This window comes from Microtus pennsylvanicus, chromosome 3, assembly GCF_037038515.1.
Source record: "Microtus pennsylvanicus isolate mMicPen1 chromosome 3, mMicPen1.hap1, whole genome shotgun sequence".
Lineage (NCBI taxonomy): Eukaryota > Metazoa > Chordata > Mammalia > Rodentia > Cricetidae > Microtus > Microtus pennsylvanicus.
This window is the reverse complement of record NC_134581.1, coordinates 43422943-43448063: the sequence shown is the minus strand read 5'-3', so window position 1 is coordinate 43448063 and position 25121 is coordinate 43422943. Positions and strand designations below refer to the sequence as shown.

General features: G+C 45.0%; 1 protein-coding gene across 2 annotated transcripts in view; it reads right to left on the bottom strand.

The window, feature by feature from the left end:
• Lrrc1 (leucine rich repeat containing 1) overlaps nt 1-16947 on the bottom strand; it is a 117369-nt gene extending 100422 nt beyond the window's left edge. Inside the window, exon 1 of one of the 2 annotated variants that reach the window (XM_075965181.1) lies at nt 16847-16947. In XM_075965181.1, the coding sequence (XP_075821296.1) occupies nt 16847-16921 (75 nt within the window). In that variant the 5' untranslated portion in view covers nt 16922-16947. Of the gene's footprint in view, nt 1-6428; nt 6782-16846 lie in introns of those variants that run through there. The other variant, XM_075965182.1, reaches the window with a different exon arrangement.
• Between the last annotated feature and the right edge of the window lie 8174 nt (nt 16948-25121).

Sequence of the window (25121 nt, the reverse complement as noted above, 5' to 3'; positions counted from 1 at the left end):
ACAGCCCACACTCAGCCATAGCAACAACATGAAGACAGAGATGTGGAGCCAGCATTTTCGAAACAAGCCGATCAGCTTGAACTCACGTCACATCCTGAATGGTCTGGAAGCCACATCTGGCCCTCACAACTCCCCATCTAAGCTAGAGCCCTTACCCTCCAGCCCAAGTTGACTACTCCTCTTAATGATGTTTTCCAAAGAAGCAGGCACGAACTGCGGCAAGAAGGGGCCACAGAGGTCCCATCTAGTCAAATCATCAAGAAATCAGCTAGACAACTCCATAATTAGAAATAACACCTCCTCCCACCCAAATGAGGCAGATTCATTCCTTGAGGTTCCTAGAAACAAAAAATACCACCCCACCCCTGAGTGAGTCAAGTCTCTGGATTCTAGAAGTTTTACCTTTCATAAGTAAACTCTCCAACAATAATGATCAGGGCAAACACCCTCCAAGGACTCCAAGGTATTTGAAACTTCTCTCTCTCTCTCTCTCTCTCTCTCTCTCTCTCTCTCTCTCTCACACACACACACACACACACACACACACACACACACACACGCGCGCGCGCGCCCGCGCATACTAGAACATGCAACATAAATTACCGTTCCTGTCCACTAATTACACCTAAGAGAAAGTTAATGGCCATCCAGAAGATCCTCCTGTGCACTTACCAAGGCCTGACCCATGATTTTCACCCTTCACGCAGCTCTCGGGGCAGAAGACAAGCGTGACTTCTAGCCCTGCACTTGGAATGGAAACTTACAGCTGTCAAACTTGCCCTTGACCTCCTGAACACTCCCCAGCTGCCCATCAGACACTGCAGCCCTCCCTCCCGTGCTTGCGACTGTCACTACTGATACTGCTGGCATTCTATAAAGACAGCAGCGTTTTAACCCCTGAATTTCAAGTCTGTTAAAAGTTCAGGGCACTTATATAGATGTACTCAGATCTATACAGAGAGAGATGTATTCGTGTTTCCCAGAAAAATAAAGCCCATGGGGTTACCAGGGTCACTATGGGTACACTTTTATAAACACGGTGGCCACATTTACCTGAAAATAGAAAAAGGTAACAAATTCTTCCTACCCACAACACATCTGGCTGGCCATTTTCCTCCCAAGGCAGAGCCTACATACAAAACTCACAGTGTTTTAGTGAATGCAGGCATCCCACATCAACAAAAGAAAGCCAAACTCCAGGTGGGTGAGCTTGACACAAAGGTGGTACAGCAGACTAACAACTCCCAGGAGGAACGGTCTCAGGGCCTTGTCCCCAGTCTTCCTGCAAGGATGCCAAAAGTCCTCCAGCTGCACCATGCAAGGGTTACTGACTCATCTCCCAGAAATCCTCTACCCCCAGAAATCACCTTCCTAAGACAATAGCTCAACTCACAGTACCTAAGATGCCCAGGGCAGAGCTCAACTCGACTGTGGTGTGATTCCACCACTCAGGCGGCCCCCTCAGTTGCCACACCTGGAACGGTGCACAATGCATTTCTTCCCTCCGTTTAGCCTATTCTGAATGGCCTCCTCTAAAGCCTCTCTCAATTCCTCCCTGTCCCCCAAAATATGAAACTCCTCAAAGCTGAAAAAGCCTCCTACAGAGGCTTTGACTCGCCCCAGGCCCCGGCCCGCCAGGTAGGTGATGTAGGGTGGGGGAGATCCAAATGTTCCCATGCCTCTTCATTTTCTTAAGCCTTTTTCTGCATTTGGAAAACTGAAGTTATAATGACTACAATGGTTTGTTATACGGCGTAAGAAAAATGATTTCTGGAAAGACCCTACTACAAAATTTGGAACTTAGTAAGGAGTAGCTATAATAATTATGTCACAGATACTATCCAACCTGAGAAAATTACAACTTCTAAGTGTAGGGAATGAGGAAATCTATGGGGAAGGTGTGAACCAACACAGAAAACAATCAGAAAGCAATTAAGTGCTAAACTGTAAAGTAATAGCAGGATGTCTGAGAAATGAACTGTTTCTCTACTTGATAAATGTGTGCATCAGCAGGAACAATCCCTTTCCAGCCTCTTTCCTGTAAACATTCACATTCCTTAAACGTGAAATTGGTCTTTTATGGAATAATTGAGTTATTTTTATTATACACCCAATTAAGCATATAGGTGTGTCATCCCTATCCTTAGCTCTTACATAAACTACTAAGTAAAACAATCTAAAAATCCAATAAAGACAAGAAAGGAGACCTCAACGGTAACTTGGCATCATAGAGCAATTGCATAATGTTGTAGATGCTACCCGGCTACTGACAATGTAATAAATAATATTAACCAGGTGCAAGGACTTGGGTTTTAATTCTGAGCAATTACCCCACGGAGGCTGTTACCCTTTCAGCTCCTGTCATTTCTCTCTGAGGAAGCACAGCAGACGCTCTGCCTGTCCAACTGCGGCAACACCTGCCTCTCCCAAGGCCACATCTACTCTCCGCCCATTAGCTATAAACAATGAAAGGAGCGCTTAGAAGGATAGGCAATAATCACTCATTTATAAAGTCATCTAAACATTACAGGATGTGTGATTTTTTAATTGCTGAAAATAATATCAAAACTTTAATTTGGGTTTAACAAACTCCAGGGAGGGGGAATGGTTCTTAAAACTTCAGTTAGAAACACAGTAAGTTCTTGCCACAGTATTCAGAAATAGCTTGCATTTGCATGGATCTTCTATATCCTCAGACTACACTGTAAAGCAAACAGTGCTCTAACACATGAAGAAAATCAGGCTAAAGAAAAGTATCCAAGACACAGCGCTCTGTCTTGAATGCTCTAAATCCAGCATGTGGGCCCCACTGCCCCTTCATGACACAACCCAAAGAGTGTTGGTAAAAGATAACCAAAAAGCTATATGGATCCAGGTGAAACCAAGGAGGTGGGTACAAGAAACTGAGAGAAAAGATGGCATTTTAAGAGAAAACAACAAACCATGATGACAAGACAGAGCGGGGAATCAATCCATTAAATATATAGACCTTGGAAACAGGAAGAATGGCTACCCCATCCCTCAGAAATGGAACTGCAAGGAGAAACAGCACTTCCAAAGAGAAGACTTAACTGAAACATGGCTAACTTGCTCTAAGTGGGGAGACAGCCCCTTGCCTGAGCAAGCAACAAGTGCTGAAAATGATCTCATAATCATGGCAAGTGTCCATAGTGTGTAAGGATTGTTTCAAAGACGTCAAAGACGGCACAAGAGAGATGGAAGACAAAGCCTTCCAAGGAAGGACAAGGGGTTCTGAAAGAAAGGTGCGGACTGACGTCTCAACAGAGTAGCAAGGCAGCCACAGGAAGGGGAATTATGATGGCAGACTTCTGAAGTCAACACATGAGGAGTCTTCTATGGAACAAGCACTTGAGGGCCCACAGCGTACCACATGTGTCCTAGGCTCAGCAGTGAACAACCCTGCCCTCATGGAGGTAACGATTCAGCTGGGTAGACACACAAGGAACACATAAGGCATGTAAGGTTTATGCTTAGGTCGTGTTAACTGCTCTAGAAGACAAGTGAGGATGTGAAGGGATGATGGGAGGAGGATGGGTGTTGGAAACACTTTCATCGGGCAATCAACCAAAGACTAGCAAAAGGCAAAGAGGAGACAACAGAAAATTCTAGAAAAGTAACTGTTTATTGAGCAAGACCTACTGGGCACAAGGGTAAGGTTCCGTGCTTACAGGAGAGAACGAAAGCATGCAGGCACTTCAAGAGGGCAAGAGAGAGACTGTCTTAGTGCAGACACCAAAAGAATCTAGCTTGCAGGGACAGGTGACGCAGAAGCCGCAGACAGACGGAACCACTGTCACCCAACCAAAGCCAAGCTCAAGATGAGGGTGCTGACCCTTGGCCTGCACTGTCGAGAAGCCACCGCGAAGCTGACCCACTTCTGAGGTCGAGTAGGTGAGTGACAACATGTCTGTGGCTGGTGAGTGGGCTGACGAGTGCGCTGCGCTCTCCGGCCCCGTCACCTCTGTATTTGAGTCATCAGCCTCTCCACAGGGCTGTGATCAGCTCGGAAGGATCATAGCTTCTTTAATCTCTACATTCTTAATAACTAGTAAGTAATGGCGCTTCAATAAATGTTTAACAAGGCCAAGTTTAAATCACATGACTCAAAAAGGCGGGACTGAATAGCTCAAGGTTTGATGGACTTGAGAAACAGAATGAGCCAGACTCAGGCTGCCTGTTCAGGGTGACTGCAGTTGTCTGGCAGTTCGGTAAGTGAGGGGAGCCAGAGACTGTGTCTAATCCAGTGCAGAACCCTGAGAAAAATCACTGCAATCCCCGTCTCAATTTGTAAATGAAAATGTGGGGGCAAATGAGAGGTTGCAGGCTTTTCCGTGGAGACTAGGTGTCTATCATTATCCCAAAGCCTACTGCCCAGGTAGAGGGGCAGGCCCCCCGTTTGGCTGTGCTCCCAGATTACAGGCAATAAAACATACAGCTGGCATGGCCACCACACTAAGGACCTTTGAAGCTGTCCATCAAGAGTGGTGATACGGTGGTGGGGAGACAGGAATTTGGGGGGAGCAGTGAGCAACAGTAATGAGTTATACGATCTCAAACACCAACAGCGGCCAGCCCAAGGAAAAGCTGAATGAAACAAACAGTCACGTACAATCCCACTGTCACAGTGAAATAAGACAGAGAGAAATCCACTTTACAGGACCACGATCTTTACAGGCTGTGAGAGCAATACTTCCCAATAAGGAAGGCCATCCTTCAGTTTTGAAATGTTTGTTCACTCTATTTACAGAATGCCATCAGACTTGCGTTGTCGTTGACCAATACCTGAGCCGTCCAAAACTCTCAGTCTCCTACGCCAAGCAAAATTCTGCAGCACTACAGGAAATCTCACAAACTGCGGAAGGCAATGAAGGGCCAATGCAAAGACAGCTTCCAATTCCACAATAAAACACAAATTCTACAGCGACGTTGATCGTCAAGAGCTTTCTACTAAGTCTTCTAATAACTGCATTTCAAATCCCTTGAAAAGCTTTAAAGTCACTTTTGCTATGTTTCGAAAATTATACAACTTAAAGCACTGAGCTTACCACTTAAGTAGAACATAGTGAGGCTAAAAACTAGATCATGTGTTTGAAAATGCCTGCAAAATCAGACATGCCTGAGGGAACTGGATGGTTTTCCTACTGAATTAAACTGGGGGTGGGTGGGTGCCCTGTTCCTGGTGAGGGGAATCTTTGGGATTACACACAGGCGGCCGCGGGAACCAAGGAAACTTAATTCAAGAGGAGCATCACTTGAGATGTTGAGAAAAACATAGTTCAGATTTTCTAAACTCTGTCAGGGCTGGAGATCGTTATCAGCCCGTGTTCCAACAAACAAGAACATCTGACCAGAACGTCTTTGAAAATGACAGGGCTTCAGCGTTACCAAAGGACAAACAAGGTATTTGCTTTACGAGGCTCCGGCCTTTAGGCTCTCTCCCCGCCCCCCAGCAGTCTCCCATTTCCTGAACCTTTGGATTGCCACAGGCTTACTTCCTACATACACCTGGATTTGGGATGCCTTCCCCTTTAACGGTTAAAGCTAAAGTCCTGAGGCAAATTCAAGGGTTGAAAGTTCAGCGTCTACCCCTGCCCCGACCCTCCTAAAAGCACAATCAGCATCTGTCACAGGACAAGTTTGGTCCGGCAAATGATTAATTTTTCGTAAACAACTCTGAATAGGTACGGCATCAGTGAGTGTTAGGACAGACCCAAACAAGCTCCTCGGAGGCTCAGGGACAGAGAGGCGGCACCAGGGCTGACTCGCAGCGGGAGCCACTGCCACATTCAAGGCAGTTCCAACCACGCAACAGGTCCACGCACGCAGTGCCCCAGCGGCGGGCACCTGGCCACCAGCACCAGCTCTCCTGCCCAGCACCCCAATGCCGCCATGGGGCCAGGGGAGCCGACGAAGCGCCGTCTCTCCAGGGCACAGCCCACAAAGATAAGGCCAGGAGCACATTCCTTACAGATGCCAAGATACGGAGGCTTACTTGCGCGCTGCCAGGTCCCAAATGTCCTCTGGGACCTGTTTTAGCCCAAAGAGAGGCGCTCCGGGCCACTGGCCAGGGAACTGGCGGCCAGCCGACCGGCCCTGGGGCGTGATGGGGCGCATGGTCGCCCCCAGGTGGGAACAGTGTGAGCTACCTGGCTTCCACCTAACAGGCGTTAGTTCCCAAAGCTACTTTAATGGACCAGAACCTCTCTCCACTCGCCAAGTAACTACTTGTTAAATACCAAGTCTTTCGGTATAAATGAAAAAGAACTTTTATTGGCGGATGGGGTTCGGGAAGCAAGGAGGGATGGGGGCGGCTGACGGCAGTCGTGGTTCCCCGCTGGCCAGGCTCTGCTGGAGCCAAGCAGTCGGCGGCAGACCGGGCCGCCGCGCCAGGTGAGGCGGGCACTCACCTCGGGGAGCTCCCGGAGCTGGTTGGCGTCCAACAGCAGCTCCTCCAGGCTGCGGGCATAGCGGTAAATCTCCTCGGGGACGTAGACCAGCGAGCAGTGGCGCTTGTCGATGGCCTCCACATGACGGTTGCACCGCCACAGGGGAATGCAGTGGAACATCGCCGCCCCCGCCGCTGCCGCCGCCGGAGCCCGGTCCCGAGCCGCGGAGCCCGGGGCTCGGAGCCCGCTCCGCCCGGCCGCCCGGCTGCTCCGCGCTCGTTGCTGGCCCCAGGCTCGCTCGCGCCTCGCAAGGGCTCCACGGTCCCGAACGCCCGGAGGAAGCCACGGGAACCCGTGCCGCGTCCCGCGCCTTCGCTACGGAGGACCGTCCCCTCCCACCTCCCCCTCCGCGGCGCTCCGCTTCCTACTCGCGGCTGCCGCGCACTGGGCATGCGCACACAGCCGCACGCGGAGGGCGTGTCCCGGCCAGGGATGCTCCGCTCCGGGTTTTCCTGGAGACCCGGTTCCCGGGAGGGTCGGGGGGAACCGGGGTTCCTGCGGTCCCTTCCTAGCGGCAGTTTGAACAGCGTGGGACTCTGGAGGGAACCGTGCTCTAAAAAGGACCAGAGGAGGACAGGGACCGAAGGCCAGAAAGAGAGCCAACAACTTCCGAGTTTTAGTTTTACTCACTGTACCTCTTCTTTTTGCTCCCCTTCCCCAAAACAACTTTCCCTTCCGGGGTCAGGAAGTACCGCCCCGCAGCGTACCTTGAGCCTGGGCTAGCGCTGGAGCCGGAGTCTGGCTTTCCGACACCCCCACCCCCTTGTGTCCTGCATCTGCTCACACGTCGGCGGACTCCACGTCCTGAAAGCATCTTCAGTTACCCGGGTTTATCTGAGATGAAAGCATCACCCCCTTCTTGGTGCTACCAAAAGCATGGGTGTCAGAATCTTCAATATCTTCTAAAAGATGCTCCGGGAAGAAAGGAGCTGGCTAAGATGCAATTTTGGGCAAGTTCTACTTCAGCCAAATGTGCCTTGGGGCCTAACCTGGGCTGAAGAAGTACAGAAGGGACTGGTCCTGGAGGCCAAATGAGCCCTCCTGCACCTGGCTTCTGTGTTTCCTCCACGGCCCCCTACTCCATACAGAGGGGAGACTGCAACGCAAGTAATAGCTTTCGGAATGAGGAGCATGACTCTTCCTTTGCCCCTGACACCTTTCCATTAGCATAGCCAGATACTTGAACCATCCATTCCCTCCTGTTGATCACCAGTCACGATCTCAGAATAGACCAGACACTCCTTCCTGAACTGTTGTTGATCCGGTCTAGACCAAACACAGTAACAATGGACTGTTTTAAGAGTCTCCTCCGATTCCCCACCCAGCAATGGAAGCCCTATGCTCCCACAGCTCAAATCTGAAGAAGACTGGAAGGTGAGCATGCATAGTGACCAAGGCAGAATTTGCCCTGACCCCTTTTTAATTGTCCCTTCAGTCCTTCTAACTACACAGGGCACTTTGCCCAAGTGGAGAGAGGAAGGGACGCATAACCATCTCATCTCTATCAGGAGGGCCTCTTAATTGAAGAGGGAGAAAAATCCACTTTTGTTTCTACCTCAGGATTACCAGCAAGGCCTGCTAGTTACAGCCCGTGCCTAATTCTTGCCGCTCTCTGTTTGTGCTGACTTGATTCCTGCATTCTTGAGGAGGACTTTGAGCCTCCACTCCTCCTTCATTCTTGCATTCCAGAAGCATGTATGAAACCCATTTTTCTGCCACCTCCCGTGGAAAAAATTGGTTTCTGATTGAGACATCCAAGAAAATACCTCATCAACTTTGCGGGTTTTCCAACTGCTTTTTGAAAAATTATAGAAAGCTGACCTACTCGGTTTAATGTTGCTTTTTCAGAGATATTCGCACTAGATTATTTATGATATATGTATTTCTAAAATATGGCTGGACTTCTAAGAATTCCACCCTGAAAAAGCATTCCTATGCTTCTCTGTGTTGCGATCTATGTATCTTCTTATTTCCAAAGACACTGCAGCCTTTGAACAGCAGACACTCTCACCAGCTTTGCAGATTCTGAGAACTACCAGGGTTCACATGGCTTAACTGCCAGATTTGTGTTCATTTAGCTCTGTGTTCCAGTTAGTTTTCTGTTGCTGCTAGAAACACCTTGACTTAGTCACTTAGGGAGGAAACCGCTGGTTTGGCTCACATTTCCGGATCACAGTCCATCTTTGAGGGAAGCCAAAGCAGGATAGGAACCTGGAGACAGCAGCTGAAGCTGAAGCTGTGGAGGAATGCTGCTTACTGGCTTGGTCAGCTGACTCTTTCATACAACCCAGGACCACCTATCAGGGATGGCACCAATCACAGTAGGCTGAGCCTTCCCACGTTAATCTTTCATCAAGAAAAACGCCTTACGGACTTGCCCGCAGGCCAATCTGATGGAGACATTTTCTCAGTTGAGGTTCCTTCCTCCTAGATGACTCTACCTTGTGACAAGTTGACAACTAACCAGCCTAAGATTTGAGGGTTGATTTGGCTTATGCGTCAAGATCACCATCTTATCATTGGGGTAAGAGAGGACAGGAACTGAGCTCGACAAAGGTCGGGTGGAGAAATGTTGCTTCTTGGCTTGGTTTCCACAGCTTACTGACTGTGCTTCCTTGTATAATTCAGGACCACCTGCCCACTGTGGATGGATAATTCAGGATAGTTTACTGCATAACAACAGATAATAGTAAATGTGCACATTATTCACCAGACACATGCTAGATACCAGAATCACCGCAAAGAGCAAGATAGCCCTTACCACTGAGAGGATGAAAGCGGCTCGATTAATAGTTTGTTATTTTAATTCCTCACTTTTTGTAGTATGGTGTAATCATTACATTTTTTAACCACAAATTCCTACAGTGGCAGCTAGTAAGATAGAGATGACTGAGATCCAGAAATCCAGACATGTTCATTTTAAAATGAGAGTGAAATACCACCATCTAGCCATTGGAGAAAAAAACAACTGGTAATCCTGTGTTACTGAAGATACAGAGTAACAGGAACTCAGGCATTGCAGACAAGAAAGTAAAAGGTTGAAACCACTATACAAAATAATTTGAAGCTTCCCTGTATGTCTGCCCTAATGATCTAACCATTACATTTCGTGGAATACACACAAAACCAGCTGGTATAAGTTATTTGTCAATATCATTGGCAGTTTTGTTAATATTAGTCAAAATATTAAAACAACTAAATATTAATCAACAGATTAAAATGGAAATGGAAAAGGACAGAAATGGCAAAGGGCTTGATAAAATTTGGGAAGTGATGGAACTATTTATTTGCTTGGTAGTTACATGTGATCATTTATTAAACTCAAACAATCTACTTAAAATAGTAACATTTAACTATACAAAATTTATATGTGGGTGTGTTTAATTTTTTAATTAACAAATAAGAGACTGGAAAGATGGCTCAGTATGTACGAGCACTTGCTCCATACACAAGCTTGTGGACCTGAATTTGGCTGCCCAGCACCTATACAAAAGCCAAGTGTGGCTGTATGAGTCTCTAATCACCTCGGCTTGCTTGGCTAGCCAGCCTAGCCAAATAAATAAATAAATAATAATAAAAACCCCAGCAAGCTCCAAGTTCAGTATCAGATCCTGTCTCAAGATGATAAAGGAAGAACAAGAGGACAGAGCAGCTGATACCCTCACCTAGCCTCTTCACACAGAAATGCCAGGATGCAGAGAGAGAATATCTTGGTAAATGTATCCTACAGGTAGTTATAAATTACAGCCCAGGCTAGGAAGCTCTTTGGAGTAAGTGGCTACCAAGTATCTGCCATATGTCAGGCACTGGGTTACTTTCCTGAGAAACAAAGGGAGTGTCAGAGCTTGGAGTCTTCCTGAGAGAACGGCTGTTGTCAAGGGAATGATATCAAGATAAACTGTGATGGGGTAGAGGGTCTGTTTCCCAGCTGCCCAGAACCAAAATAATCACACAGAAACTAATTATTTTCTATACTGTTTGGCCAATAGCTTAAGCGTATTTCTAGCTAGCTCTTATATCCTAAACTAACCCATCTCCATTAATCTGTGCATCACCACAAGGTCGTGGCCTACTGGCTAAGTTTTGGCGGGTTCCAGTGGAGGCGTCTGTCTCCTGTGGCAGCTATGTGGCTTCTCCCTGACTCTAGATAGATAGATAGATAGATAGATAGATAGATAGATAGATAGATAGATAGATAGATAGATATCTTCCAGCCTGGCTATATTCTGTTAAGCTATTGGCTGAAAGCAGCTTCTTTATTAACCAATAAAAACAATACGTATACAGAAGGACTTCCCAAGGGTCTTCTATCGATCAAGAACCTGACTTATTTATTTTCTAAAAGAACACAGGAGTGACCCTTTGAGGTATATGTGTGTATGTGTGTGCTAATCAAATCATTGCAAAGCTGGACACTGACAAAATATCTCTTTGCATAAAAACCCCAGGACCCTTTTAATAAATGCAACTCTGAGACCTTAATCATGCATTCCCAGATTTAAATTTAAGAATATTTTTGCAGAGATGTTTGGAATTCATGACAAAGATACATTAATTCAAACCATTCAGAAACCTGAGAACCTATAGAATTCCATAAACGAATAATTTAGAGCTCAACAGTCTTTATAATCAGAAGCAAGACCGCTACACTGGGTCTCCTATTGCCAATTAGTACTCTTCCCTTGACTTGTACAGAAATTATGTATGTGTGCGCATGTGCAAGCATGTGTTTGTGTGTGTGCGTGCACTAATGTACTCAGGTGCACACACTTACATGTGTCTGCACTTGAACTTGACAGTTCAGGTTGTCAAGCTTGGTGCCTTTACCTTGGGCCATCACCCCAGCACCTTCCCTTGTTTTTCCACTAACAGAGTTATCATGTCCACACTCATGGTAGTCCTGAGGGTTGGATTTGTGTTTTCTGTTTTATTTTTGGTTTTCTGTTGATGCCGTCTGACTCTCATCCTTCCCTTGTAGAACGCTTTCCTACAAATAGAAACATTCCCTTCAAGAGGACAGGGAAGCTGAAAACAAACATGCCTGTCTGGGAAGAGGAACCCTTCTTGTAACCCTCTCAGCAGATTTATAAACAGAGCAGACAACTGCCGGGAGGGAGACTGCCAGCCAGGCTGCCCAGAGGAGCTTGCCCGGAACTCTCCATCTGCTTGCAGGGTGTACAGCTCCAGGGCTGCAGCTTTTGTGAGCTACCGTGGGTACTGGGGAGGGCTTTTGGAGGGAGCAGCTGCTTGTAAGCCATCCCTGCTCCTAGAAGTTACCTTCTAACCATACTCCTGTTAGTATATCCCAGCCCAGACTCCATTTAGTAACCCCAGAAAAAATAAAAAAAATAAAAAAACTTCACTAAACCACCAAGTTGGACTTTGGTGACTTTGATGTGCTCTGGGTTCCCTTTCTGGCCTGAATAGATCTGAGTGTTGCGTCTCCCAGGACACTCATTTTCCTGCTGTCTTTTGTGTACATGTCATCATATTTGCTTTTATTTTTATCATCATTGCCCTCTCCTGCTCCTCTTCTTTCCTCCTTCTTCCCAACAGCCCCTCCTTCTGCTCTCATAGCATATTTATCCCATTCTATTGCTTCTACTTTCAGACCTTCCTTCCCCTTCATACCCTCTATCTATAGTCATGCTAACACGCACACACACACACACACACACACACACACACACACACCTGTGCTTTGTATGTTAGAGAAAACATGACATGTCTTTCGGAGTCTGGCTTATTTCACTTAACACCATGCTCTCCGACCATTTTCCTGCACGTGCCATAATTGCATTATTCTTTACAGCAGAGGAACATCGCAAGTGTTTGTGTACCGTGCTGTCTTGTCTTACCTTCTAGTGGACTTCTAGGTCTGTTCTGTAGCTTGACTGTATGAGCAGTGTAGGAATAAGCATGGATGTGCAGATCTCAGCAGAACGCCGTCTCAGGGTCCTTCGGGTACACACCAGAAGTGGTGCGGTTGAATTGCTATGTGATTATTTTGAGTTTCTTGGGTGACCTGGGTAATTGTTTCCATTGTATCAGACTGACATTCTCACTGGAGAATCAAGTGTTCCACTTACCTCACATCTTCACGAGTAGTTCTTTAGTTTGGTTTTTGTCTTCTTTTTAATTTTTGTATTTCTAAACACCAAATGTAATAAATTCACAAATGCCTACCAGATAAAAATACACAATTATAATGAGAAGCCAATACCTTCACAAATGCCCTGTGTTATCCATTGTTATTGGTAGGGTAACTTGTTGAGGTAAGAAATATAAAAGCAGATTTGTTTGTTTGTTTGTTTGTTTCTGGAAAGATGGTCCAATCCCCTGTATTAGATAAAAACTAAGAGGAAGCAGAAATAAACACTTGAAAAGGTAGCATACGACCTGGTCCGATGGTGTTATCTGTCCATTCCTGTGCACGTGTTTGTGCAAGTATCAGAAGCCAATGGCACGGACAACAAACACAACACCACCACAGTTCACACTGGGAAAGACTGGGTGACAGCCAGAGATCAACTGTGACCAAGAGGGCAGTGCAGACAGAGGTGTGAGGTTACCTCACCAGGTAGGGGTGATGATGTAACAGCCTAAGCTACAGGACAGACACAGGACTGCTGGAAACTGTGTGCTCGTTGTTTCACGGGGACAGCTGAGCTGTGCTACAGAGATGACAGACAAGTCCTTCTCTTACATCTGGCTATTTCCCCAAACCTCTAGCCAAGAAAAAATTCAGCTAACTTAGCCTTATAACTGTAAAATATTCTTCCATCTGTAAAATATTTCTGGTCCTGTCAAATTAAAATTTTCAAATAAAGTGTCTTTGTTGCTGATGACCAGACCCGCCACCTGTCTCTGATGCCATATATGTTCAAGGTGGCCGTTGCATTGATTACAATGCATTGTATTCAGGCATGAACAGAAATTTATTTTCTCACCATTATTTTCTCTGTAAAAAGTCATTTTGATATCTTCTGTTAGGTCACTAATTGAAATACAGTCTGTCAGAATTATCACCCTAGATATGATCTTCCTGTCAACCCCAGCTGGCCACGTGACTGTGTGTGATTTCATGAGCATCCTCGGGCCAAATTCGACATCTCATGCTTCAGTGACAGCTGTTTGGAATCACCTTGGATCACGGCTTATGAACATCAACATCACAATCTGCATTTCACTCCCCTTTTAATGAGACCCCCACAGGTAGGTGACAGAAGACTCATCCTATCCTGGTCGTCAGAATGTACAAACCTTGTGACAGACACACTTCCCTAATCTTTAGCAGTTCTGTTACGTGTCTCTTTCAGGGCAGCTGTATGCTGTCCGAATGCTGGCTCTTTTTAGGGTTGTGTATCCTCTGTGTTCATAATTTGGGTTTGTCGTCATTTTGGCAATGCATTTCGCTGCCTTGGTTTCAATACAGAGAGTAATCAAGCCACCAGTCACAGATCATAAATCCACTCTCCCCCAAAGCACTTTCCTTGGTAGTAAAGCTTCCCTGTCTGGTTGGATTCTAAGTCTTAAAGCCAAAATGAATGCTTTGGTGGCCATTGACTCTTGCTAAATGAGGTCACTCCCTAAGGTAAAACAGCAGCTGGCCAGCCACTTCAGTGGAGATGCAGTGGTGAAGTTCTGTCCCATAATGCTTCGCTCTGTTTTGTACCTCACAGGCAGCCCTTTGAGGATGAGGCACTTTGATTGCAGCTGGAGCAAGTAGGGTTTCCAAACAGGGATTCTATAGCCACCTATGTTCCACAGGATCAGAGCCACTGTAAAAGCCCTCATGTTTGTGACCACGCCCTATGGGTGCATGCACTCCTTCACCACAGGCCTGAGAGCATGCTTTGGGCTACCCTTCACAGAGCGTGTAGAGCAGGCTGCTAGGGTAGCTCGCATAGGGGAGCTGCAAGGCAGGAGGTTTTCCTGATAAATCCATGAACTGGCCAATGTTGGACAGAAAGGCAGCAATGAAGTGCAAACAGGAACACAACAGCTCAACAGCGAGCCCAGGTATTTCCCTCCAAACTGTCTTACAGATGCCACCCTTCCATCTCGTCTATCTGCTTGACGACCGCTCTGACTGGGTTGAGATGAAATCGAAGGGCAGGTTGGTTTGTTTGTTTGTTTCTTTTCTTTTTTTTATTGTTTTTCTAGACAGAGTTTCTCTGTGTAACCTTGACTGTCGTGGAACTAGCTCTAGAGCAGGCTGGCCTCGAACTCAGAGAACTGTCTGCCTCTGCCCCCCGAGTGCTGGGATACCATTCCATGTCACAGCCGTTCTAATTTGCATTTATTTCCCTTGATGGCTAAGGATTTTGAAGCTATTTCTCAAATACTCACTGGCTGGTTGTATTTATTTCTTTGATAATTGTCGGGTATACTCATTAGTCCATGACTTCACTGAGTTGTTTATTGGAGGTGGGCAACCCTTGGAGTTCTTTACAATATCATGCCCTATTAAACGTGTAATTCACAAAGATTTTTCTCCTGTCTTGCAGGCTGTCACTTCACTCTACTGATGATTTCTTTTGCTGTGCACAAGCATTTTAGTTTCATGAAATTTTATACATCAATTCTCAGGATAATTACCTGGATTTCTGACATTATTTTTTAAAAAGTCCTTTCTTACAGCTGTTTGCTAAAATAGTTTCCTCTGTCAATTATAGAGATTCTGGTTTTAAATTCTTTGGCCAAGTTTGAACTGATTTTTGTGAAAAGGGGGAGACACAGGTATAGCTTTATTCTTCTACATACGGGCATCTACTTTTCCCAGCACCATTTGCTAAAAAGGCTGAACTTAACCCAAAACATGCATTTGGGACTTTTACCAAGCAGGGGTCTGTAGCGGCTTGAGTTTGCTCTGGGTCTTCTATTCTAGTCCATTGTTCTGGGTTTGTGCCAGTGCCCTGAAGTTAATGCTGCTATGAGATGTGGTATAATTTGACAGCAGATATTTTCAGAAGCATTGCTGTTTCTGCTTAGGCTTTGTGCTGTCTATTTGCAGTGTTTTGTGTTTCCATATGAATTTTCTGATGGTTTTTATTACTTCTATAAAAAAATCATTGGACTTTTAGTGATGATTGCATTGAATTAGTAGACAATTTCCAGTAATGTAACCCATTTTGGGGATATTAATTCTATCAGTTTATGTTTATGAAAGGTCTTTCCATCGTCTTCAGTTTTTATCATAGAGGGCATTCATTTCTATAAAGAGTATTCATAGTTAATTTTTCAAGCTATTGTGAAGAGGATTCTTTTTTCACAATTTCTTACTCAACAATTTTGTCATGGTATATAGAAAAGGTACTGGGTTTTTTATGATTTTGTTGTGTGCTACTTTGCTAAAGTGCTTATTAAATGCAAGAGTTGTGTGGTGTGGTCTTTTGGGTCTTTTAAATAGAGGCCTGTGTTGTCTACAGATAGGACTTCTTCCTTTCCCATCTGTATCCACTTTCTTTCTTTCTCTTGCTTATAGCTCTAGCTAGGACTGTAAGCACTTCAAGTAGAGAGACTGTGCATCTTGTTCCATTCCTGATTTTAGAAAGGATGCTCTGTTTTCTCTCATTTTACATAATAGTTGATATTGGCTTGTCATAAATACGCTTTATTATATTGAAGCAAATTACCTTTATTTTAGTTTTCTCTGGGCTTTATTATGACGAGATGTTGGACTTTGTTAGGCCTTTTCTGCATCTTTTGAGATAATCGTGTCCTTTGGCTTATTCATAAACTGTGTTACATTTGTTGATTTGTGAGTGTACAACTTTCTTTGCATCCCCAAGTGAAACAAACTCAGGCATGAAGTAGAATCATTTCAATGTTTTCTTGGATTTAGTTTGCAATCTTTTATCAAGAATATTTGTGTGTGCTCATCATGGTGTGTGGGCACTGTTCGTGGAGAGGCATGAAGAAACGTCTACATACCCCAGCAGGAACCTGACAATAGGTGAGCGTGTCGCTGGAGCCCAACTTGGCGAACCAGTGAGCTTTATTGGGGTTTATTAAAGGAGAAGAAGTGGCTCAAAGACAGCTGCATCGCCAAAGCCCTCCTCACCATGGGTGACATCTCAGCAAAGTCGGAAACCTGGAGCCCACAAGTAGGCTGGAGGGAGTCTTTATACAGCTTAGCTGAGCTGAGCCTCGTCCAGGCAGCTCAGCATTCCTCCCCATAAGACAGTGTCAGGTTTAGGGGTGCATCCTTTTATCAGTGAGACAGTTGCAAGCTCAGCAGGGCACCCCTCCCCTTAGTGAGACAGTCCCCATTTCAGCCTTGCTTTTCTCCACCTGGCCTGTTGTTCACCCAAGCAATGACGCAATGGTGACATTTCCACTGCCACCACGGAGGGATCAGCTTCAGATTTCCTTACCTCACTTCTGTGTTTGTCTGTACTGTCTTGATGTCTCTTGGTCCATGGCTCAGACAGGCCACAGGTTGTCTCCATAGCCCGCTCAGTCCCTGTCCAGCTTGCTGTTGCTGTAGTGCCAGTGTCTAGGAATGGCGAACACCCTCTGGCAGGCAGTACAAACCAGAGTCCAGTGTAGAGGGTGCAGCGCACCTGGGCACCAGCCAGCTGCCACTGCTGATGTTCCTTAGTAAAGGTCTCACCTCACCTTATTTCTTCTGCATCTCCTCTCACGAATTTAGTCTGTTGTTTTCTAACGCAATTCTTCCCTTTTACTCAATGGCACCAAGGTGCCTTTTAGCTACCCCCTTAGCTGGAAGAACTAACAAAGCTTTACCCTTGTCCTTCAGCTCGCCATAGCTAACCTATGAGGAGCTAGTAAACAAATACACTTCTTCTTAAAATTAATTCTACTGGAGCCTTAAAGAGTTGAAAAGAGAGTTTTAACGGAAACATCAATGCCTGGTATTATTGAGCTCTCTAACTGAATCACTTGTACAAAAGCTGCACTTTCAGCACGTTCTGCGTTAAGAAAACCAAACACAGTTAACTCATCCTAGACCACATTTCGATGGGGAGTTGATTCCCGCTCCCTTCGGATATGTTCCCAAGGTTTATTGGAGGTTGGAATGGGTAGTTAATTGAATGCAACCAAAATGGAAATTTTTTATTGCACATTAAGTGTCATATAATTTTACAATGTATAATACACAAAGCTAAGCATAACTGTATTTAGCCATGAATATGTTTGAGAAAATTAAACCAAAAACCATCCAAGAGTTATAAACATCAGCTCGAGAGCTCTCGTCTGAGAGTCCTACTCTCTCTGAGATGCAGTCGGAGAGCATGGCAAAAGCTGGGGAGATTCGCGTCAGAGGCAAAACTTCCTGATGCCCGCATCTTCGGAGACTACAAGGATTTTATTGTAAGTTTTAAATACCCTATGCCATATCGAAAATACAATTTCTCATCTTCCAATAAAGAAACAATTCTCTTCCAGAATATGAAACATAATTCTGAATAAAAGCCACCAAGACAGGAATTCAATGACACTCAGCATTGGCTTTACAAGGGAATGTCACAGATTTCAGAGTCTTCCCCTCCTCACCGACTCGGTGTCTCCCCTCTAACTGGAGCCGATGAGGACAAAGACCCCGGCAATGCTCAATGACTGTGATTTCAGAATCACAGAACAGAATGCTCTGTTGAGACAGTTAACACCGGCAACAGCAGAAAGTCCACAGGGCTTTCTCTCCAATTTCCTTTCCTATAAACGCCTGCATTCACAGGTCACAGCCAATCCTTCCCTCTCTCTCTCCCCACCCTGCTTGTTTCCATTATCACCTTTTTCCTACTTCCCAAAGTAACTGCTACAACCAAACCCACTTACCTCAGAATAGCCTATCTTCCCACAGCCCCTCATCTTTTTTTCCTTATCTGGCTTCTCATGTCTTTCTATTTTCCTGAAAAGGAATTGTGTGAAAACAGAATTTATTAAGAATGTTTTAGAGTTACAGACACTTCCATAATAAAACAAAAGCTTAATAAAATAGAATATCAATAATTCATAGGAATGGAAGACCAGAAAATGTCAAACCTTTGTTGTTCATCACACAGGGAAAATTTATAGCAAATACATGTTTTAATAGTTATACACCAAAGTTTTTATAATAGATATTTTATGCTTTTCTACATATTTTACTATGTATACTCTAGTATATGATCTACATACTCTAGTATATAATTACATAAAATTATATAATTCTCATTTTAAGCATGAATGCATAGATGCAGTTTGGTTCGTTTCTCTCAATGTTTTCAGGTTTACAAGCTAACGCCAGCAGCTAGTGCCGTAAGGCAGCCCAAAGGAGAAAGGCAAAAGTAGACGAGCCCGAGAGGGACCTATGATCGAGGGAGGTGGCTGGAGTTTACTTACTGGCTTCTCTGGGAATGATAACCACATTTCCCACCAGTGTATGGGGAGAGAAATGGTATTTTTATTTCCGTGTGACTGTCAACATAATGGTTCCCTTTGGCACTCCCTGAGGAAGGAAGTGAGCATGTGTCTGTGCGTACTGACCAGACAAGGAAGTAGAAAATGTACCAAGCAGACAGCCAAACAAGAACGGCTTTTACAAAACAAACCGAATCAAAGGCACAGCTATGCATGAAAAGGCACACATGGCTGGTGACTTGTAAGATAACGCAAAACACGGCATGACTGTGTCTTTGCTCCGCGATTTGTGTCGTACAACTGGTTAGTTCACTGTCCATCTTGGCAATGTTGATCTTTCCAAAGTGACTAAATCTCTTATGAAGGTAGAAGTATCATTTCTATACAACGTAATGAAACAAGATTGGTGGGGTCACCATCCTAAAATACAGAGGTATTAGTTGGACTAGGTCATGCAGTAAAGACAAAGACTAACAGGGTCCCAGTGATTCTGATGTGCCGGGGATGCATTAGTCTGCTGACGCTTATGCTTTTGGATTATCCCCTCATTTAAGTGTTGCGTGGACTTACTGATTTATAGCTAACAAATAAAATACAATGGATGTCACTTTTGAGGTTTAATTATAACGAGGTAGTGGCTTTCCTCTGGGGTGTTCATTCACTTTCATTTGGATTCCCTGCTCCGGGGGAAGCCAGCCACGGTCCCGAGACAGACTGGTGGAGAGACCTGTGAGTCAGCAATAGAGCAATAGAGCCCGTGTCAGTGCTTCCCCAGTGAACCTGCAAGTCTGTCTGTCTCTCCCTCCCTCGAACCTTGAGACAACTGTAACTTCAGCTAACATCCCTGATTATAGCTTCCCAAAAGGGTCACCCCAAACCACCTAGCTAAGCTGTTTTTAGATCCCAGACCACAGAGAATGTGAGGCGATGTGCCTTTATTATTTTAAGAGGCTAAATTTGGAGTGATTTGTGAGCCTTAGGAGCTAAGCAGTGCAGCCCACAGCGGATTAGGAACAGTGGGGGAGTTCGAGGTGGGTAGGGGACAGACGGAAGAATAGTAGCCATGATGGGCAAGATAGGATACCAGGAACCCGGCAGGGGTATCTTAGGTCACTCTCTCTATGCTCTATGGGCATCTTCAGCTGCATGCTAGGCATGATTAACCCAATGCTAAATAAAAAGAATTTTGATTACAAAATAATGTAAAGATTTTTCATAACCACACTTCATGTAAAACAACCCAATTCTTATTGTATTAAATAATATTATAGTAGAATGACTTGATTTAGTTTTAAACAGAAGGAAAGGCAAGTCACTGACTGCATTTTACACATTAGCCTGTTTAGAAAAAGCCATTTAAAAAACGTTCTGGTGGGGGCCATTGTAACCTGAAACTATCCCCCTCTTTTCTTCCGTTTAATACTACAGTGATGGGCTGGAGAGATGCTCAGTGGTTAAGAGCACCTGCTGCTCTTCCAAAGAACCCAAATTCAGTTCTCAGCATCCTCATCTGTTGGCTCACAACGCCCTACAACTTAAGGTTGGGGACTGGAGTGGATCTGATCCCCTCTTCTGGCTTCCACCATCGCCCCCACACACATGCCACACTGTCATCACAAGATACACACACCTACATAATAAAAAAACTATTATTTAAATAACTTTTAAAATGATACAAATACACTAGGTGGTAGTGGCACATGCCTTTAATCCCAGTACTCGGGAGACAGAGACAGGTGGATCTTCGTGGGTTTGAGGCCAGACTGGTCTACAGAATGAATTCCAGGACAGCCAGGACTGTTATACAGAGGAACCCTGTCTTGAAAGCAAAAACAAACAAACAAACAAATGAGCAGAAAAAAATAAAAATACAATATAAAGAGGAGAGTTGAAAGACTCGAGACTGCTTCTGTATGAGCCAGGGTGGACTGAAGGGGGGGAAATGGGTTTTATCTCAAAGAAATAGAAAAACAGCTTGGAAATCAATGAAGGAATTAAATCACACAAGAAAAGAAAGGGGGCATGCAAGAGAAGCAAGCTGAACACAATGTTCACTGCTCAGTTCTCCAGGGGGAGCAGAACCTGAAGTCCCCTTTAGAGTAGAAAGCCAAGGAAAGCGAGCACGCCTCCCCTCAGATCAAACTCCTGGTTCTCACGGACCTCAGACTCAGTTACAGATTCTGGTGTAGCAGTGGTTCCATTGGTGGACAGGAAAGGTTAATAATCAAGAGATGGCAACCGTTGTCACATTCTATGACTCAGAAAGAAGTGACCCTCCCTCCCTCCCATGAAATCCTCATTCCACTTTCACATCTTTGTTTTTTCTTTGTGACCCACTGGGTTAAACCAGAGCCATCCTCATGAGCATGAGGGTGCAGCTGTCCGCTGCAGCATGACTAACTCACCAGTGGCTACATCACTAAAGACAATGACTTCCTCAAACCTCCGTGCCCCTTGACTCCCATTGGCTGTCCTTGGGCAGGGTGGGGTCCATGAGCATCTGCCCACACTCTATGATTCAGTGGGTGCTATCTTGACAGAAAAATCTTTGTTTCGCTTCTTAGTATATGTGTGTAGTACACGAGTGAGGCGTCACATGTGTGCATAGGTGTGTGCACGTGTTCATGCTCGGTTGATTCCATGAGTCCTCCTTGATCACTCTCCACCTTATATTGAGGCAAGGTCTCTCCCTCAATCTGGAGTTCACCATTTTGGCTGATCTGGCTAGTCGGCTTGCTCTGGGGATTTCTGCATGGGTTCTGGGTATCCAAACCTCATCTTCAGGCTTGCATGACAAGCACTTTCCCCACACAGTCAACTCCCTAACACCAATAATCTGTTTTTAAAAACTGAGCTGCCCTAGGAGTCTGGCATCAGGGATTCACAGCCTCAGTTTGTTCTGCCACAGCTTCTGAGCAAGTGAAGGCCCGGAGAGGCAGTTATGAAGAACAGGGGACTGACTCGTGGCTGGGTGTTGGCAGCAGGTGGCTGACTAGGGCTGGGAAATGTATAAGGAGAGATAACTCTGCCCTTAGTGATTGGGGGATGGAAATACCCTGGAAATACCCTGGAGCCTGGAGTTTGATAGCTCTGTGTCTGCAGGTGGAGAGATCAAACCCTGGAGCTATTACCCAGCCCCTTCCCAAGAACTTTGAAGGTGTGAAGTGTATGTGGAACCCACAAGGCATCTCTTCAGTGGAGGTTATTCAAACTCAGGAGGCCGTAAAAGTGAAAGGACGCCCTTCCCCTACACTGATCTCTATGTGGTAGTTGCTTTATGTGCTTTCAATGCGCTTCAGAGACACCCCCTAGCCCGCCCACCAGCTACAACATCTGCTCCAGGGCATACAACCTGAAAAGTCTCTAGGGTGAATCGATTTGGCCCACAGAATGGCAAGCAGAGGCCTTTGCTAAGCGGAGAGCAGAAGCTGCTGAAGTTGAGACAGCTCTCAGCGATGGCATCCACTGAGTTGTGGTCCGGTTCTAACTGCCTTTTCCCTGCACATTCAGAAGTTTGATTGGTTGCATTTTTTTTTCTTTTTAAGATTTAGGTTTCTATATAGTATCCACCTTCACACATTCACATATGTTTGCTCAACGTTTTCTCATTTGGGGCATTTTACTTCCTTTCCCACAGTTATTTCCTTATTGTCTGCTCTCTGTGTGCCCCCACCTTTTTACAGCTAGCAGCTCTTTCATTTTTACCATATACAGTGTTGCTGTTGTTGGTTTGTTTTTTTTTTTTAATAAACTTGGGTTTTTATTTATCCTTACAGCTCTGGCATTTATCTAATTTTGTTTTTGAAATTTTTCATTATTGAGATTTCTTTTCTTTTTCCTGCTGACATGTTGCTTTTCCTCTTCATCCCGAATGTGTCTTCACCACTCCCTTCTTTCTCCCCTCCTGCGTGTAATCCTGCTTTCTCCCTCCCAATGTCTTCCCCTTTAGATTATTAATTTACTGTTTCTGCAATTACCTTAAATATGTTTTAAGTTGTTAGCATTTTTAGCTTTACGGTCGTTGGTGATGTGTAATTGTATTTTTGTGTCTTGTGTGGTTGAGATTGTCAGTTCTTACAGGCGTTTTGTTTTTCTCTCGCTGGATATTGAGGTTTGAAGAATAGCGTAATCAACAAGAAGATCCCCTTCCCACCAAAATCCTGATGGGGTATCCAAGTCAACAAATGCTGAAATTACAACACAAATACAAGAAACAGAAAAAAAGCAAGACAATATGACTTCCTGGAGGCATCATAACTCCTTGGCTACTGTACTCAAATATTCTGAAACGGGGAAATTGTTACAAGCAAGTGGATGGATCTAATCCAGGACTTAGAAAAAAAAAGTAAGCAACATAGAAAAAAAAATCAACAAAATGGATGGAAAAAAACCCCACCAAAGTAAGTGACAGACCTACTGAGAAGTACTGAGAAACAGAAGGAAAACACAGGGGAAGGGACAAGCAGCTGTGGGCTTCTGGAGAGTAGCTTCTCCTGAAAGGTCATTCATTTAGCGCTGGTAGAGACTGGTATCCTGACCCACTGGGCATACCTGTAGTTCCTCAGAGTCTTCTGTCCAGCCGGGAATGTGGGGAGACTCTATTTTGCCTCTGGTGTGACTGTAGAACACTCAGGAGGTGATCAGTTTTGTCTCTCTCCAGGTCTGAATGCTGTGTCTGGGCTCTTTGCTCTGAAAGGCAGCCTGTTGTGGATGACTAAGCACTCTTTCCACAGGAAATGAAGACCAATCCACAGTCAGGTGTACCAGTAAAAGTCAGCAACATGGGTGAAAAACTCAAAAGGAGAGTTGAGCATACAAAAACACTGTCATTGAAGTCTTGAAAAAACTCAAAACCCACTGAATCAGATGGAAGCCACACTGGATGGCTAATAGGCTGGATCAAAGAAAGAATGCCTGAGCTGGAGGACAGGTAATGGAGGAACTGCGCTCAGAAAACAAAAATTTACAAGCAACTCTGCAAGATGATCCAGGGGTAAAAACCTATAGATCTATAGAAAAGAAAGATCTGAGCTAAGAAACTAAAGGCAAAGAGAATCTGTTCCATGAAATTACAGCTGAGATTTCCCTACATCTAAGGAAAGAATTCAATATTCGAGCACAAGAAGCATCTGGAACCCGAAATACACGCAGAGAATTCAATAACACATTGAAGTCAAAGTCCTTGACTGTGAAACTAAGAAAGAATATTAAAGTTGCGAGAGAAAAGGACAGAAGCAAATCCATTGGAACAACATCTGACATCCAAATGGAAGGCCCGATAAAGCATGAAAGCATGACATATTGCAGGCCTTGAAGGCACATGGCTGCTAACTAGGTCACCTATTGGATTCAAGCAAAGTTATCTTTTAAAAATCAGTGGGGGCGAGTCTCCATGTAAAGAAGCCTTTAATGTCACTGCCAGGGAATTTCCTGTATCAGTGGCATCACCAGGGGATTTCTACTATGAAGGGACTCTTGGTGACACTGTCCAATATCTATGCCACCACTGCCACCCACCAAGGTTCATGCTGCCGCCATTCCTGCCACCTTCAGGCTGTGGCCATCTTAGACAAAACCCATCGGTGGACACACACTGTCCTTGCCAGGTAACGCTGTGAAGGAACGGCCGCAAAAGCAATCAAGGATATCAGACGAGAGCAGGGAAACCTTGGCAGTCACATGCATAAACCGTGGTTAGGAAACCTAGGTACTACACTGCCAGCCAGGGAAAATGACCTCACCACCCAAGATAACGCAAGGTGGAAGCCAGGGCTGTCCCCGTGCAGAGTTGAGAGGGTCTTCAAATCCTTCCATGAATTGCAGACAGCCCTCCCAAGTTAAACTCTTTCCTTAAATCCTAAGGGACAAGATTGTAACTTGCTGAGGTGGGGAATCTGCCCAGGGAATGCTCGCAAAAGTGGTGAATTTGCACAGAAGTCCTCCTCCTCTGGATGGGCACACTGAGTTACCTTGTCTGAACTGTTGAGACAAGCAATCCTCTGACCATAGAGACAAACAGTAAAGACAGTTCCAGGAAGTGACAAAATGGGAAGAAGTTTGGATGTATGCTTTCTTCACACTCTGTTTTTTATTCTACTATTCAGTCTTTTGACACCCTAGTTTAGCTTTTTCTCCAAGCTTCTTGCCTTTTTATTACTATTTGAAATTATATGCATTAATAACTGGGGTACAGTTCAGTCTCACTAGGAAAGACTTATGGTCACCCCTTAGATTTCTACACCTAGGAAAATCTGTTCTCCGTTTCTGCAGCTGTCATGACCTCTC